Source organism: Mobula hypostoma, chromosome 13 (genome assembly GCF_963921235.1).
Source record: "Mobula hypostoma chromosome 13, sMobHyp1.1, whole genome shotgun sequence".
Lineage (NCBI taxonomy): Eukaryota > Metazoa > Chordata > Chondrichthyes > Myliobatiformes > Myliobatidae > Mobula > Mobula hypostoma.
Window position 1 is genome coordinate 8,270,929 of NC_086109.1, and position 15,501 is coordinate 8,286,429.

General features: G+C 47.5%; 1 protein-coding gene across 11 annotated transcripts in view; it reads left to right on the top strand.

The window, feature by feature from the left end:
• LOC134355399 (plasma membrane calcium-transporting ATPase 1-like) overlaps positions 1 to 15,501 on the top strand; it is a 357,414-nt gene that overhangs the window by 284,023 nt on the left and 57,890 nt on the right. For all 11 annotated transcript variants that reach the window (XM_063065213.1, XM_063065220.1, XM_063065221.1 and 8 more), the window contains one exon: positions 8,898 to 9,077. In XM_063065213.1, coding sequence (XP_062921283.1) covers positions 8,898 to 9,077 — 180 coding nt within the window. The remainder of the gene's footprint in view (positions 1 to 8,897; positions 9,078 to 15,501) is intronic.

Consider the following 15,501-nt stretch of genomic DNA (forward strand, 5'->3'; position numbering starts at 1 on the left):
GGAAAAAAATGATAATCACAATAAATAAATGAGCAGTAAATATTGAGAACATGAGATAAAGAGTCCTTGAAAGTGAGTCCATTGGTTCTGGGAACAGTTCCATGTTGGGGTGAGTGGGGGTGAGTGATGTTATCCCCTCTGGTTCAAGAACCTGATGGTTGAGGGGTAATAACTGTTCCTGAACCCGGTAGTCTTGGTCCTGAGGCTCCTGTACCTCCTTCCTGATGACAGCACCGAGAAGGCAGCGTGGTCTGGATGATAGGTGTCCCTGATAATGGATGCTGCTTTCCTGCGCCAGTGCTCCATGTAGATGTGCTCAATGGTTGGAAGGCTTTTACCTGGGATGGACTGGGCCGTATCCACTACACTTTGTAGGATTTTCTGTTCAAGGGCATTGGTGTTTTCATACCAGGCGGTGATGCAACCAGTCAATATACTCTCCATCTCACCTCTACAAAAGTTTGTCAAAGTTTTAGCTGACATGCTGAATCTTCACAAACTTCTAAGGACCATTACGAAAAAAGCAAGGCAGCGCCTCCACTTCCTTAGAAGTTTGTGAAGATTCAGCCTGTCAGCAAATTTAAATTGCTCGGTGTTATCATTTCAGAGGATTTGTCCTGGGTCGAGCAATTTAAATTTGCTGGTCCTCTCCGCCTCTGTTTCCCTGACAAGGACTGGCTCATAGGCCTCTGATTTCCTCCTCCTGTAATCAAGAATCATCTCCTCTGAATTGATAACACAGAGAAATTTGCCATTCCTGGTGCAGAAATGGCTAATACAAGGGGGCGTAATTTAAAGGTGGAAGAAGGTAAAAGACAGGTTTTTTACACAAAGAGTAGTGGATACTGCCAGGGAGTAGTGGTGGTGGAGGCAAGTACATTAGGAACACTTAAAAAAAACTCTTAGATGGGCACATGGATGACAGGAAAATGGAGGGATATGTAAGAGGGGAAGTTTAGATCGATTTTTGAGTAGGTTACAAGGTCATTACAACATCATGGTTAAAGGGCCTGTATTGTGCTGTTCTGTTCTATGTTCTATAATTGTTTGCCTGGTCTCTTCCTTGATCAGGTCAGCACAGTTTTACCCCGTGCCAGTATTTCCATCACATCAGTATTTATAAATGAGGCATATTGAAAATCACTTGAGTTCTCATTGTTAATTGATGACTTCACCGTCAGTGACACACTCCGTTGAAGATCACTCTCCTTGTCCTCTTTGCTGCTTCCTGCCTTTCCGGGCCAAGCTTGGATAACACTGCTCACCCATCCACTCTTGTGGTTAACCTCCTCAAGCCTGCCCCCAGTTCCTTCTCTTTCGTTAATGAACCAGCTCCAGCCTCAATTGCCTGCTGGTCAGCTGGGTGGGGTGGGGTTGGAGGGGTGATGCATGGATGCCGTTGTTGTCCTGCAGGGTCGGCTCCCTGTTTTACTCCTCACTGCCTCGTAAAGTAGCTGACATAATCGTGTAATCCAAAACCCACCCATTCTGCACTTTCCATCCAGATGCACCACAGCTTGGTATGGAAAATGTTCTGCATGTGAAACTGTAGACAACTCTCTGCATCATGGAAAATCCAGCCTCCCCTCCATGGACTATGTCTACACGTCTCGCTGCCTTGGTCGAGCAGCCAGCATAATCAAAGACCCCACCCACCCTGGACATTCTTTCTTTCTCCCCCCCCCCATCAAATAGAAGATACAAAAGCCTGAAAGCACGTACCGCCAGGCTCAACGGCAGCCTCTATCACACCGTTTATGAGACTATTGATCGGTCCACTAGTACAAAAGAAGCTGCTGAGAGTTATGGACACATCTCAGCACATCACAGAAACCAGATGCTCCCCTATGGACTCCGTCTAGATGTCTCGCTGCCTCAGTAAAGCAGCCAGTGTAATCAGAGACCCCACCCACCATGGATATCCCCTCTTCTCCCCTCTCCCAATGGGCAGAGGGTGCAAAAGCCTAAAATGCCACTGTGTTCAAGGACAGCTTCTGACTCCAAGCACAACAGTGTCTGTACACAAGGTGACTGACAGGAAATGATAAGGTGGTGGTGGCTGGGGGTGTGGTGGGGTGGGTTAGTGGGTGGAGGTGTTGATCAGCCATTCTGCTTGGGGAAAGTAACTGTTTTTGAGTCTGGTGGTCCGGCCTGATGGGAGTGGGACAAACAGCCCATGAGCAGGATGGGTGGGATCCTTCATTATGTTGCTGGCTTTTTCCAGCACCTTTCTGTACAAATGATGTGATGAAATGATCTTTACAGAAGTCATTCAAAACAAAGTATTTTTCACTGTACCTCGGCATATGTGGCAATGATAAACCAACTTGCCTATTTAACCCTTCTTTCTCCTACCCTTTTTCAAGAAGCTGCATCTCGTCAAAGGAACATAGGTGTTCTTCCCTCCAGTTATGTCATAAAGTCATAGAGAAGTACAGCACAGAAACAGGCCCTTCAGCCCAACTAGTCTATGCTGAACCATCTAAACTGTCTACTCCCACTGACCTGCACCAGGACCATAGCCCTCTATACCCCTGCCATCTACGTATCTGTCCAAACTTATCTTCGACATTGAAATTGAGCTTGCATGCACCATTTGTGCTGGCAGCTCGTTCCACACTCTCATGACTCTCTCAGTGAAAAAGTTTCCCCTCATGTTCCCCTTAAACATTTCACCTTTCACCCTTAACCCATGATCTCTAGTTGTAGTCCCACCCAACCTCTTGTGGATAAAGCCTGCTTGCATTTACCCTACCTATACCTCTCATAAATTTTGTATCACTCTATCAAATCTCCCCTAGTTCTCCTACGTTCCAAGGAATAAAGTCCTAACCTATTCAATCGTTCCTTATAACCCAGGGCATCCAGTCCAGGCAACATCCTATGAATTTTCTCTGAACCCTTTCAACTTATTTACATCTTTCCTGTAGGTCCACTGAAAACTATTAGGGGTTGATCTTTAGCTGGAATAATTCAAGGAATCTTGGAGTAAAATACCTTCCCTAAACTAACGGGGGGGGGGGGGGCGGGGAAGCACCCAGTTGGGAGTTGGTGTGTGTTTTGATGAGTTTGAAATGAAGGTCTCATTAAAGGTTTCTATTGAAATTAAGAACAACTATAATTATGAGTCCATTGAATTGATAATTTATGAAAGATGCTTAATCATGCAATCCGGTCTAAATAATATATAACGCCAAGTACCTGATATCTTGCTGCAGTTTGCTCCTAATTTAAATTCTTTTGAAGTCAGATGCTGAACTTGTTCACAGTATGAGTAGAAATACTTATTACCTATAAATAAACAGGTCCATTTCTGAACAGACACAGTTCGGTTGATTCCATTATCCTGGTGAAAATAATCACACCTCTGCCAGCTAATTTTATTCCGGTCTGAAAGGCACTTATTATTCCGTGTCAACCTGTGTTGCTGTTTATTCCTCTTAACCCTTTCACGGTCAACTCTGCAGTCTGAAAAGGGCACAATAAAAAGGCAGCATCCATCATTAAGGACCCTTGCCCTCACCATTGGTACCTATCAATGAGGAGGTGCAGCAGTCTGAACACCCACACACAACCTTTCAGGAACAACATCTTCCCCCCTCCGCCATCAGATTTCTGGACGGACAATGAACTCGTGTACATTTATTCACTCTTTTTTGCTCTCTTTGCACTACTTGTTTCATTTAATCTATATGCAGAGGATTCTGGTTAATTAGGGCACATTGGGGCCAGTATATTTTGGCCCAGTTTGGCTGCCACAGTTAGCCAAAGTTTCATGGAAATAGTTAAAAAGGTATGAAAAAGACAAACTACTATCTGAGTAAAAATTGTGTATTTAAATGAAATACAGAACAAATTAGAGCACCATCATAGTACTACAGGACTATAAAATCGTAGTAGTTCCTAATAGTTATCGACAGAGGAATTCATCCTGTGTATCTGTATGCTGCCACTTTTTTGTGATTGACTGTATATAAACAAAATTAGCGCCGACACCTAGTATAGATAATGGGCTGCCTTTATACAATGCTATTGATGATTGCATCCTCCAAATCTTCACTTTCATTGAAACTTTCAAGGTGATTGTCGATACCTTCAAATTCTTTGTAATTCCTAATTAATTTAGTGAAATCATTTCATTGTCACACCCAGCTGTTTCTGGCATCTCCAGGCCTGAATGTTTGAAACCGCAGTTAGCAAAACAGTTCAGAATTGTCTTCCTCCTTTTTTCTCGCCAACTATCGGTGGCAAAGATCATCGCTTTTTGAACAGAAGCACACGCAGCTGAAGCTATTTAAAAGCTTTTCACTCTAAGTGTCCAACAGCCACACAAGTGCATGCTTGTGACGCTAGTTAGAAGCTGTTCACAAACAGTCTCCCGCCCCATATAAGTGGCACAGTATCCAAAGTAAACGGAGGGAATCCCGGCTGTTTACTCGATTGGTCTTTGTTGTTTTAAGAGTTGTCCCAAATAAGGGGCTGCCCTGATTAATTGATGGTCCAATTAATCAGAATCGACCATACATATATTTCTTATTGTGATTGATAGGTTTTTAAGTTATTATGTATTGCAATGTACTGCTGTCACAAAACAGCAAATTTAATGTCAATGATATTAAAACTGATTCTGATTCTGATTGTGATTCTGAATGATCCAAATGTCAAAGTCAAGTTTACTATCTTAATCTGGTTTATTATCACTGACGTATGCTGTGTAATTTATTGTTTTGTGGTGGCAGTACAGTTCAAGACAAAAAAATTACCATAAGTTTAAAATAAATAGGTAGTGAAAAAGAGGAATAATGAGGTAGTATTCATGAACTGTTCTGAAATCTTGTCTTGCTGTTGTTTTGTTGCTTGTGGTGTTCTGTGTTGTTCTGCCAAGCCTGGTGGGTATGCGAAGTTGGCAACAGAATGTGTGGCAACACTTATGAGCTGCCCCCAGCACGTCCTCGGGTGTGTTGGTGGTTAACGCAGACAACGCATTTCACTGTACATTTCGACGCACACGTGATAAATAAATTCGAATCTTGGAATCTTGACTCTTGACGCAGAGGGGAAGAAACTGTAGCTAAAACGTTGAGTGTGCTCTGATGGTGGTAATGAGAAGGGGACGTGAACTGGGTAGTGAGAGTCCCTACTGATGGACCGCAGCTCTGCAGCACCTTGTGTTTCCAGCTTCTGACAGAGTGTAGTGAAATGTATCACAGCAGCATTTACTGAGCCTGCATGAAAATACATCAGCAGTCGGTCTTGTAAGTGACGTAGACTTGAAGTTGTGTGATATTAAATACTTTGGCAGGGAAGGGTTGATCCTTTCACATTTTGTAAAAGTTGCAGTTTTCAGTGATTTATAAATGAAGCCTAAAGTGACAGCCAAGTGGTCAATAGCATTAGTTTATAAATGTCACATGTTCAAAGTACAAAGTAAATTTTATTGTCAGAGTACGTATACATCACCACATACAACCCTGAGATTTATTTTCCTGCGGACATTCTCAGCAAATCTATAGAATAGTAACTGTAAATAGGATCGATGAAAGATCAAGTAGTGCATTGTAGACAACAAGCTATGCAAATGCAAATATAAATAAATAGCAATAAATAATAAGAAGATGAGATAACAAGATAAAGAATCCTTAAGGTGAGATAATAGGTTGAGGGAACATCTCAATAGATGAGTGTAGTTTTCCTCTTATGTTCAAGAGCCCGATGGTCGATTGGTAGTAACTGTTCTTGAACCTAGTGGTGTGAATCCTGAGCCTCTTGTACCTTCTTCCTGATGGCAGCAGCGAGGAAAGAGCATGGCCTGGGTGGTGAGGATCTTTGATGATGGATGCTGGGAAGTCATGGTCAAACTGCACAAAACACTGGTTAGGCCACAGACAGTTCTGGTCACCACACCATAAGATCCATCCGTCAGAGTACTAGTGAGGCCATTCTTGAAGGACTCTCTGCAGTTCCGGTCTCCTTACTTGAGGAAAGATACACTACCTTTGGAGGCAGTGTAGAGGAGGTTCACCAGGTTGATTCTGGAGATGAGGGGGGGTTAGCCTATGAGAAGAGGTTGAGTTGCCTGGGACTATACTCGCTGGAATTCAGAAGAATGAGAAGGAATGTTATAGAAATGTGAAAAATTATTAAAGGGACAGATAAGATAAGCAGACAACATAATCAAAGACCCCTCCCATCCTGGACATTCTCACTTCTTCACCCACCCATCAGGCTGAAAGCACATACCACCAGGATCGAGGACAGCTTGAATCGCACTGTTATAAGTGTATTGAATGAACCTCTTTTGTACAATAAGACACCAGAATTTACTTTGTCATGGTGTTGGACCATATTGTCTGTCCGCACTGCACTTTCTCTGTAACTGTAACACTTCATGTCTGCATTCTATTATTATTTTTCCCTTGTACTGTTACAATGAAATTATCCGTATGGATGGCAGGCAAAAGTAAGTACTTACACTCTACCTCAGTTCAGGTAACAATAATAAACCAATTACCAATTAGGTAGGGAGAGAAAGTCATTTTGAGTGTCTGAGATACCAAGGTGATAGTTTTTGGATTGTAGCTTTTGATGGACACTGAATCAAGGTCTCTTGGGGAGGGGGGAGGCTTCTGCTATTTCTTGCATGCTGAGAGGGGTGGAGTCAGTGTTCCTGCGGGAACAAGTGGGGGCATAGTGAGGTTGAGAGTCGATGCTTCTGCTTGTGCGATGGGAGGGGGAGAGGGGGCTTCGGGGTTCTGACGTTTCTACCATTCATTCTATGGGGTTTCTTGTTTTGTGGCTGTCTGTGAAGAGTATGAATTTCACGTTGTGTACTGTGCACATTCTCTGATATTAACTTGAACCTTGAACTATTTGAAATTAGAACTAAGGGATATGGGCTCAAGTTTCGGGGCAACTGGATTAGATTTGGGACGGACATAAGGAGAAAGTGCTTTTCCCAGGGAATAGTGGATCTGGAATGCGCCGCCCAGGGAAGCAGCCGACGCTAACTCGTTAAATTTATTTAAGACACAGATAGATAGATAACTGCATAGCAGGAGAATTACGGGTTCTAGGGAAGTTTTTATTTATTTATTTATTAAGATATAGCACGGAATAGACCCTTGCAGCCACACCACCCAGCAATTCCTTGCTTTCATCCCAGCCTAATCACAGGACAACTTACAGTGACCAACTAACTTACCAACTGGTACACCTTTGGACTGTGGGAGGAAACCGGAGCACCCGGAGGAAACACACACAATCACGGGGAAAACGTACAAATTCCTTACAGTCAGCAGCAGGAATTGAACCCAGGTCACTCGTACTGTAAAGCGTTGTGCTAACCACTACTCCACCGTGCTGCCCAAGTTTAGAAAATAGTGAGAGGCAGAGATAGGGTAGACAGAAGGAGTCACTTTCCCAGGGTGGAAATGTTCAATATTAGAGGGCATGGCTTTGAGGTGCGGGGGGGGGGGGTGATGTTTAAGGGAGATGTGTGGGGCAAGTTTTATTACATTGGGAGTGGTGGCGGATAAATAGAGCTGAGCCCACAATCTGATCAGCCATTATCTTATTGAATAACGGAGCAGGTGCAATGGGCCAGATAACCAGCTCCTGCTCCTAGTTCTTATGCTCGAAACCTGGAGAGGCTGATCATCCTGTCCTGGTTGCCATCTTAACTCCCCACTCCATTTGTACGCTGACCTGTCTCTCCCCTGCCTTGCTGACGCTTAAGGCAAACTTGAATAACCAGCACCTCAGATTTCCACGTGGATAATCTGTGATAAGAAGGCTGAATTTTCTATTGTCAGGTAACTCATTCCCCCTGCGTTTCACTCCCACTTCCACCATCAATCTAGGGATGGCTGTGCAGACCAGGTCATGGGTATATTTAAAGTGGCTATTGATAGATCCTCATTTAGTAAGGACTTCAAAGGTTATGGGGAGAAGGCAGAAGAATGGGGTTGAGAGGGAAAATAAATCAGCTATAATTGAATGGTGGAGCTGATTCGATGGGCTGAATGGCCTAATTCTGTTCCTGCTGTATCATGCAGAAGTCTTAGGCACATATATATAGCTAGGGTGCCTAAGACTTTTGCTCAGGACTGTAATAATTTTATGTATTGCAGTGTTCTGTTTCCACAAAAAAACATGACATATGTGATGATGATAAACCTGATTCTGATATGGTCTGAGAGTGGGAAGGGAGCAGGAGAGGGGAATCATGGTTGGGAAAAGGGGAAGGGAGAGGGGAGGGAGTGGGAAGCACCAGAGAGACATTCTGTAATGATCAATAAACCAATTGTTTGGAATCAAATGACCTTGCCTGGTGTCTCAGGGCTGGTGTGTCTGCATCAGTGCCAGCCTGTGCCCCTGGTATTCCTTCTCTGCCACCTGTCCCACACCCATCCCGTGGCGCTCCGCTTTCGCCATTCCCAATATCCTTTGCACCCACCAGATTTACAAACTCGCTCTCTGCTCCACATTGACAAATGCAGCATTGAGCAAAAGTGTTAGGCACCCGAGCTCTATGTATGTGCCTAAGACTTTTGCACAGTACTGTATGTCTTATGGGCTCTATTTCCTCTCTCACTATATTTCTCCCCCACCCTCCCTCTCACCTCTTTACACCGGCCACCTTCCCTCTGCGCTGTGAGTCCTGGCAGTCCACTGACATCCCTCTGCCTGTACAGGTGCTGGCAAGGACAGGATGGGAAAGGTGCCACTCTTTTTAATGTCTTGCAACTTTATCTGATTTAGTGAAATTGATATTTAGCAAATTTTGTGAATTATGCTGTTTTCATGTTTGTCTTCGTATTATGCAGTGTTCTGTGTTAATGACTGCAGTGTGCCTCTACCTAATTTATTCACTGTAAATTGGCTGACTGCCTTTGCAGGTTCCAGATGCCATAACAAAATGTCAGCGGGCTGGGATAACGGTGCGAATGGTGACGGGAGACAACATTAACACTGCTCGCGCCATCGCCACCAAGTGCGGCATCATCCACCCTGGAGAGGACTTCCTGTGTCTGGAAGGGAAGGAGTTCAATCGCCTGATTCGCAACGAGAAAGGAGAGGTATGGTGGGACAAAGATAACACTGTGCCGGACAATTAGAGTCATAGAGCACTACAGCACAGAAACAGACCCTTCAGCTCGTCTAGTCTATGCCAACGTTATCCTGCCTAGTTCCATCTGGACCATAGCCCTCCATACACCTCCCATCCATGTACTCGTCCAAAGTTCTCTTAAACAGAGTCATAGATTACAGAGCACTGCAGCACAGAAACAGGCCCTTCAGCCCATCTAATCCATGCCAAACAGTTCTTCTGTCTCGTTCCTTCCGTGTACTTTCCAAATGTTGAAATTGAACCTGCATCCGCTACTTCCGCCGGCAGTTCAGTCCACATTTGCACCGTACTCTTGAGTAAAGAAATTCCCTCTTGTGTTCCCATACATATTTCACCTTCAACCCCAAACCTATGACCTCTAGTTCTCGTCTCACCCACCCTCAGTGGAAAAAGCATTTACCCTATTTGTACCCCTCAAAATTTTGCGAGCTTTTATCAGATCTCCCCTCATTCTCCTACACTCCAGAGAATAAAGTCAGGTTCAGGTTTAATTATCATTGAACCATACATGAATACTCATGAATACAGCCAAACGAAACAAAGTTCCTCCAGTACCAAGGTACAAAACACTGTACCAACAGTCATGCACAGTACAAGCCACATGTAGCATATATAAGATAGCTAGGAAACATACAGTCCCACAAAAAAAAAATAAATATATAGGCCAAGTATCTGAGTGACATGTCTTGTAAATTAATGCTGCATGGGTGTTATCACTGACTGCAGTTCTCAGCAGTCAGCACATGAATACATGCATGCATGCATGCAATCAATCCAGCTTGCCATTCCACTGATAGAACACTGGAGACACTACCCAGCTCCCAACCCAGCATGGACGCTGTTCTACACCATCTCTAGTGTCTCCTCTCCAGGACTGCTGCAACAGTCAAACCCGCGGCTTGAGACCTTAGTCCTTGCTACAGCCAAGGCGACGCAGCTCCCCTGCCACCGTCTCTCCAATAAACGAGGGAAACAGACTTGCAGCACATTACATTACCAATGTCCCACAAGGTCTTGCAAGAGTAACATCCGAGACAATCACTCACTGGTGGACTACACACCGCCTTTGTGCGTGAGCTTCAATGCCCTCTTGAAGCAGACAGTAACACGGTCCACACCAAGTCCAGCTCCAAGGGCAACGAACTGCCCACTGACGGGTTAGACCGGCAGAACCTGAAGTTCTTAATGTTCAGCATTGTCCTGCAATCGTAAAAAGATGTTTTAAAAAGACAAAAACGCTTTGAGTTGGCTCCCAAGAGGCCGCTGTGTGCAAAAGTGAAGCCCAAAAGTTGTAACCTATTTAGCCATCTTTTTGCTGATATGCTTGAACTGAGGAGGTGGGTGCCTGGAACTGGCTACCAGGGAAGGTGGTACAAGCAGAAACGATAGTGGTGTTTAGGTTGACACATGAATATGGAGCGGTATTCATCAGGTGCAGGGAGATGGAATTTAATTTCATTTGGCACTGTGTTCAGCACAGACACTGTGGGCTGAAGGGCCTGTTCCTGTGCTTTACTGTTCTATGTTTGCAAATTAGGAGCAAGAGTAAGCCATTGGACCCATCGAGCCTGCTCCATCGTTTGACAACATTTTAGCTTATGCACTCAATGATCACTTTATCAAATGCCTCCTGTACCTAATAAAGTGGCCACCTAGTGTATAGTTTGTGGTCTTCTGCTGCTGTAGCCCATCCACTTTAAGGTCTGACCTGTTGTGCATTCAGGGATACTCTTCTGCACACCACTGTTGTAACACGTGGTTATTTGAGTTACTGTCACCTTCCTGTCAGCTTGAACCAGTCTGGCCATTCTCCTCTGACCTCTCTCATTAACAGGGTGTTTTTGCCCACAGAGCTGCCTCTGGCTACGTGTTTTTTGTTTATCACACCATTCTCTGTAAACTCTAGAGAATGTTTTGGGTGAAAATCCCTGGAGATCAGCAGTCTCTGAGATACTGAAACCACCCTGTCTGGCACCAACAATAATTTCACATTCAAAGTCAATTAGATCACATTTCTTCCCGTTCTGATATTTGGCCTGAACAAGAATTGAACCTCTTGACCATGTCTGCATGCCTTTATGCATTGAGTTGCTGCCACATGATTGGCTGATTAGGTATTTACATTAATGAGAGATTTACCTAATAAAGAGGCCATTGAGTGTACTTCTTTGTTCTGATTACTTAAATCTTTTGGAGTATGTCTGATAGGCGACGTTTAAAAGTAGTTACCAAAACTTTCAGTAGCAGCAAGGACTCAGGAAGTGATCAGGGCCGTGGAGGGCAGGATGTCAGAATTTTCCATTCACGGACCACGCTACCTTGTGGGACGGCCTCACCAGACAGGGTTAGGTGATTCAGACCTAAAAACGTCTCGAGTAGCTGCGGAAAAACCATGAAGCAACCCCGTTTGTCACAGTGAACCCAATCACCACAGTCAATTTTAAACTTCCAGCAATCCGAAGGTGTTTGCAACACAGAACGGAACAGCACAGGAATAGGCCCCTTGGCCCATGATGTTTTGCCAAACTAATTAACAGATCATAGACTATAGAACAATACAGCGCAAGAACAGGCCCCTTGGCCTAGGATTTTGTGCCAAACTAATTAATAGAGCAGTACCGCACAATACAGGCCCTTCAGCCCACAACTCTGTACTGACTTTTTAACCTACTTCACGATAAATCTATTCCTTCCTTCTACTTATCCCATAACCATCCATTTTGCTTTCATCCATTAATCTAGTAGAGATTCCCAGCTTGGGATCCAAGGACCCCTTGGTAAATGGTAGGGAGCCTTGGAATAAAAAAGGTTGGGAACCCTTGCTCTAGTAAGTAAAGGCCTAAGTGTATTAACCCCTTTTATCTACGCTAGGAGTTCCCAATCTGGGGTCCACGGACCCCTCGGTTAATGGTAGAGGTCCGTGGCATTAAAAAAGTTTGGGAGACCCTGATTTGCACAATGTCCATATGCCTCCATTCACTGCAGATTTATTTCAGAGCCCCTCCACCACCACCTGTGGGTCTGATTCCCCTCACCTTGGCTGACGAAGCCGTCCCACAAGGTGGAGTGGTTCGTGAACAGTAAATCCTAAAGTCCTGCCCTCCATGGTGTGTATTTTTTCATTGATTCTATTGTGTTTCTTTATATCTGCAAGAAATTGGATCTCAGGGTAGTATAGGGTGATGTATATGTACTTTAATTTTTAAAAAATTACTTTAAGCTTTTCAGCTACCCAAGATTCTTTTCTTTTAAACAAAAATAACTTGTCCGCTCATCTCCTTTGAAGTTGCACACTCTCAGCTAAACCGTGCACCCTCTGGTGTCAGAACTTCCTTCAGTTCTTGGAATAATAGGTAGTGTGCTGTGATGTAAATACCTCGCGGGTTCAGGGAAGGATATTGCAAGGTTGTTAGTTTGCATGGGTAGCTCTGTGTTGTAAATATTCTGAAGATGTATTACAGGAAAAACAATGGAACATTTTGAAGTTCCTTCTTAAAGTATTCAGTGTGGAGCAGGTCCTAGAGATATGCAGCACAGAGACATCCGGGCTGCCCATGCTGGTCACGTTTGTCTGCGTTTTGCCCACATCCCTTTTGCCATCCATGTTAAGGATACAGCACGGTAACAGGCCATTCTGGGCCAACGATCCCTCACCGCCCAGTTACACCCACGTGACCAATTAAACTACTAATCTGAACGTGCATGCAAAGAAAACCCACGGGGAGAACCTACAAACTCCTTATAGACAGTGGCAGGAATTGAACCCGGGTCACTGGGGTAGAATAGTGTTGTGTTAACCTGGGGGGAGAGGGGGTGGAAGAGTGGGGAATGGAAGAAGAGGGAAGGGGGAGGAGGAAAATTGCTGAAAGTTAAAGATATCAGTGTTCATGCTATCAAGTTAGAGACTACTCGGATGGAACGTGAAATGTTGCTCCACATACAGAGTGAGGTGGTGGGATCTGATTGGAGAGGAAGGCTGAGCATGGAATCAAATAAGGGAGTTGGGGAGGGCAGATCGGATCAGTGGGGGGAGGGGACCCAGTGGGAGGAGTGTGTGGGTGATGGGCAGATCGGATCAGTGGGGGGAGGGGACCCAGTGGGAGGAGTGTGTGGGTGATGGGCAGATCGGATCAGTGGGGGTAGGGGACCCAGTGGGAGGAGTGTGTGGGTGATGGGCAGATCGGATCAGTGGGGGGAGGGGACCCAGTGGGAGGAGTGTGTGGGTGATGGACAGATGGGAAAAGTGGGGGGAGGGGACCCAGTGGGAGGAGTGTGTGGGTGATGGACAGATGGGAACAGTGGGGGGAGGGGACCCAGTGGGAGGAGTGTGTGGGTGATGGACAGATGGGAACAGTGGGGGGAGGGGACCCAGTGGGAGGAGTGTGTGGGTGACGGACAGATGGGATCAGTGGGGGGAGGGGACCCAGTGGGAGGAGTGTGTGGGCGACAGACAGATGGGAACAGTGGGGGAAGGGGACCCAGTGGGAGGAGTGTGTGGGTGATGGACAGATGGGAACAGTGGGGGGGAGGGGACCCAGTGGGAGGAGTGTGTGGGTGATGGACAGATGGGAACAGTGGGGGGGGAGACACCCAGTGGGAGGAGTGTGTGGGTGACGGACAGATGGGAACAGTTGGGGGGAGGGGACCCAGTGGGAGGAGTGTGTGGGTGATGGACAGATGGGAACAGTGGGGGGAGGGGACCCAGTGGGAGGAGTGTGTGGGTGATGGACAGGTGGGAACAGTGGGGGGGAGGGGACCCAGTGGGAGGAGTGTGTGGGTGATGAACAGGTGGGAACAGTGGGGGGGAGGGGACCCAGTGGGAGGAGTGTGTGGGTGATGGACAGATGGAAACAGTGGGGGGAGGGGACCCAGTGGGAGGAGTGTGATGGACAGATGGGAACAGTGGGGGGAGGGGACCCAGTGGAAGGAGTGTGTGGGTGATGGACAGATGGGAACAGTGGGGGGAGGGGACCCAGTGGAAGGAGTGTGTGGGTGATGGACAGATGGGAACAGTGGGGGGAGGGGACCCAGTGGGAGGAGTGTGTGGGTGATGGACAGGTGGGAACAGTGGGGGGGAGGGGACCCGGTGGGAGGAGTGTGTGGGTGACGGACAGATGGGATCAGTGGGGGGGAGGGGACCCGGTGGGAGGAGTGTGTGGGTGACGGACAGATGGGAACAGTGGGGGGGAGGGGACCCGGTGGGAGGAGTGTGTGGGTGACGGACAGATGGGAACAGTGGGGGGAGGGGATCCGGTGGGAGGAGTGTGTGGGTGACGGACAGATGGGAACAGTGGGGGGAGGGGACCCGGTGGGAGGAGTGTGTGGGTGACGGATAGATGGGAACAGTGGGGGGAGGGGATCCGGTGGGAGGAGTGTGTGGGTGACGGACAGATGGGAACAGTGGGGGGAGGGGACCCGGTGGGAGGAGTGTGTGGGTGACGGACAGATGGGAACAGTGGGGGGAGGAGACCCAGTGGGAGGAGTGTGTGGGTGATGGACAGATGGGAACAGTGGGGGGAGGGGACCCAGGGGACCCAGTGGGAGGAGTTTGTGGGTGACGGACTGATGGGAACAGTGGGGGGAGGGGACCCAGTGGGAGGAGTGTGTGGGTGACGGACAGATGGGAACAGTGGGGGGAGGGGACCCGGTGGGAGGAGTGTGTGGGTGACGGACAGATGGGAACAGTGGGGGGAGGGGATCCGGTGGGAGGAGTGTGTGGGTGACGGACAGATGGGAACAGTGGGGGGAGGGGACCCAGTGGAAGGAGTGTGTGGGTGATGGACAGATGGGAACAGTGGGGGGGAGGGGACCCAGTGGGAGGAGTGTGTGGGTGATGGACAGGTGGGAACAGTGGGGGGGAGGGGACCCGGTGGGAGGAGTGTGTGGGTGACGGACAGATGGGATCAGTGGGGGGGAGGGGACCCGGTGGGAGGAGTGTGTGGGTGACGGACAGATGGGAACAGTGGGGGGGAGGGGACCCGGTGGGAGGAGTGTGTGGGTGACGGACAGATGGGAACAGTGGGGGGAGGGGATCCGGTGGGAGGAGTGTGTGGGTGACGGACAGATGGGAACAGTGGGGGGAGGGGACCCGGTGGGAGGAGTGTGTGGGTGACGGATAGATGGGAACAGTGGGGGGAGGGGAACCGGTGGGAGGAGTGTGTGGGTGACGGACAGATGGGAACAGTGGGGGGAGGGGACCCGGTGGGAGGAGTGTGTGGGTGACGGACAGATGGGAACAGTGGGGGGAGGGGACCCAGTGGGAGGAGTTTGTGGGTGACGGACTGATGGGAACAGTGGGGGGAGGGGACCCAGTGGGAGGAGTGTGTGGGTGACGGACAGATGGGAACAGTGGGGGGGAGGGGACCCGGTGG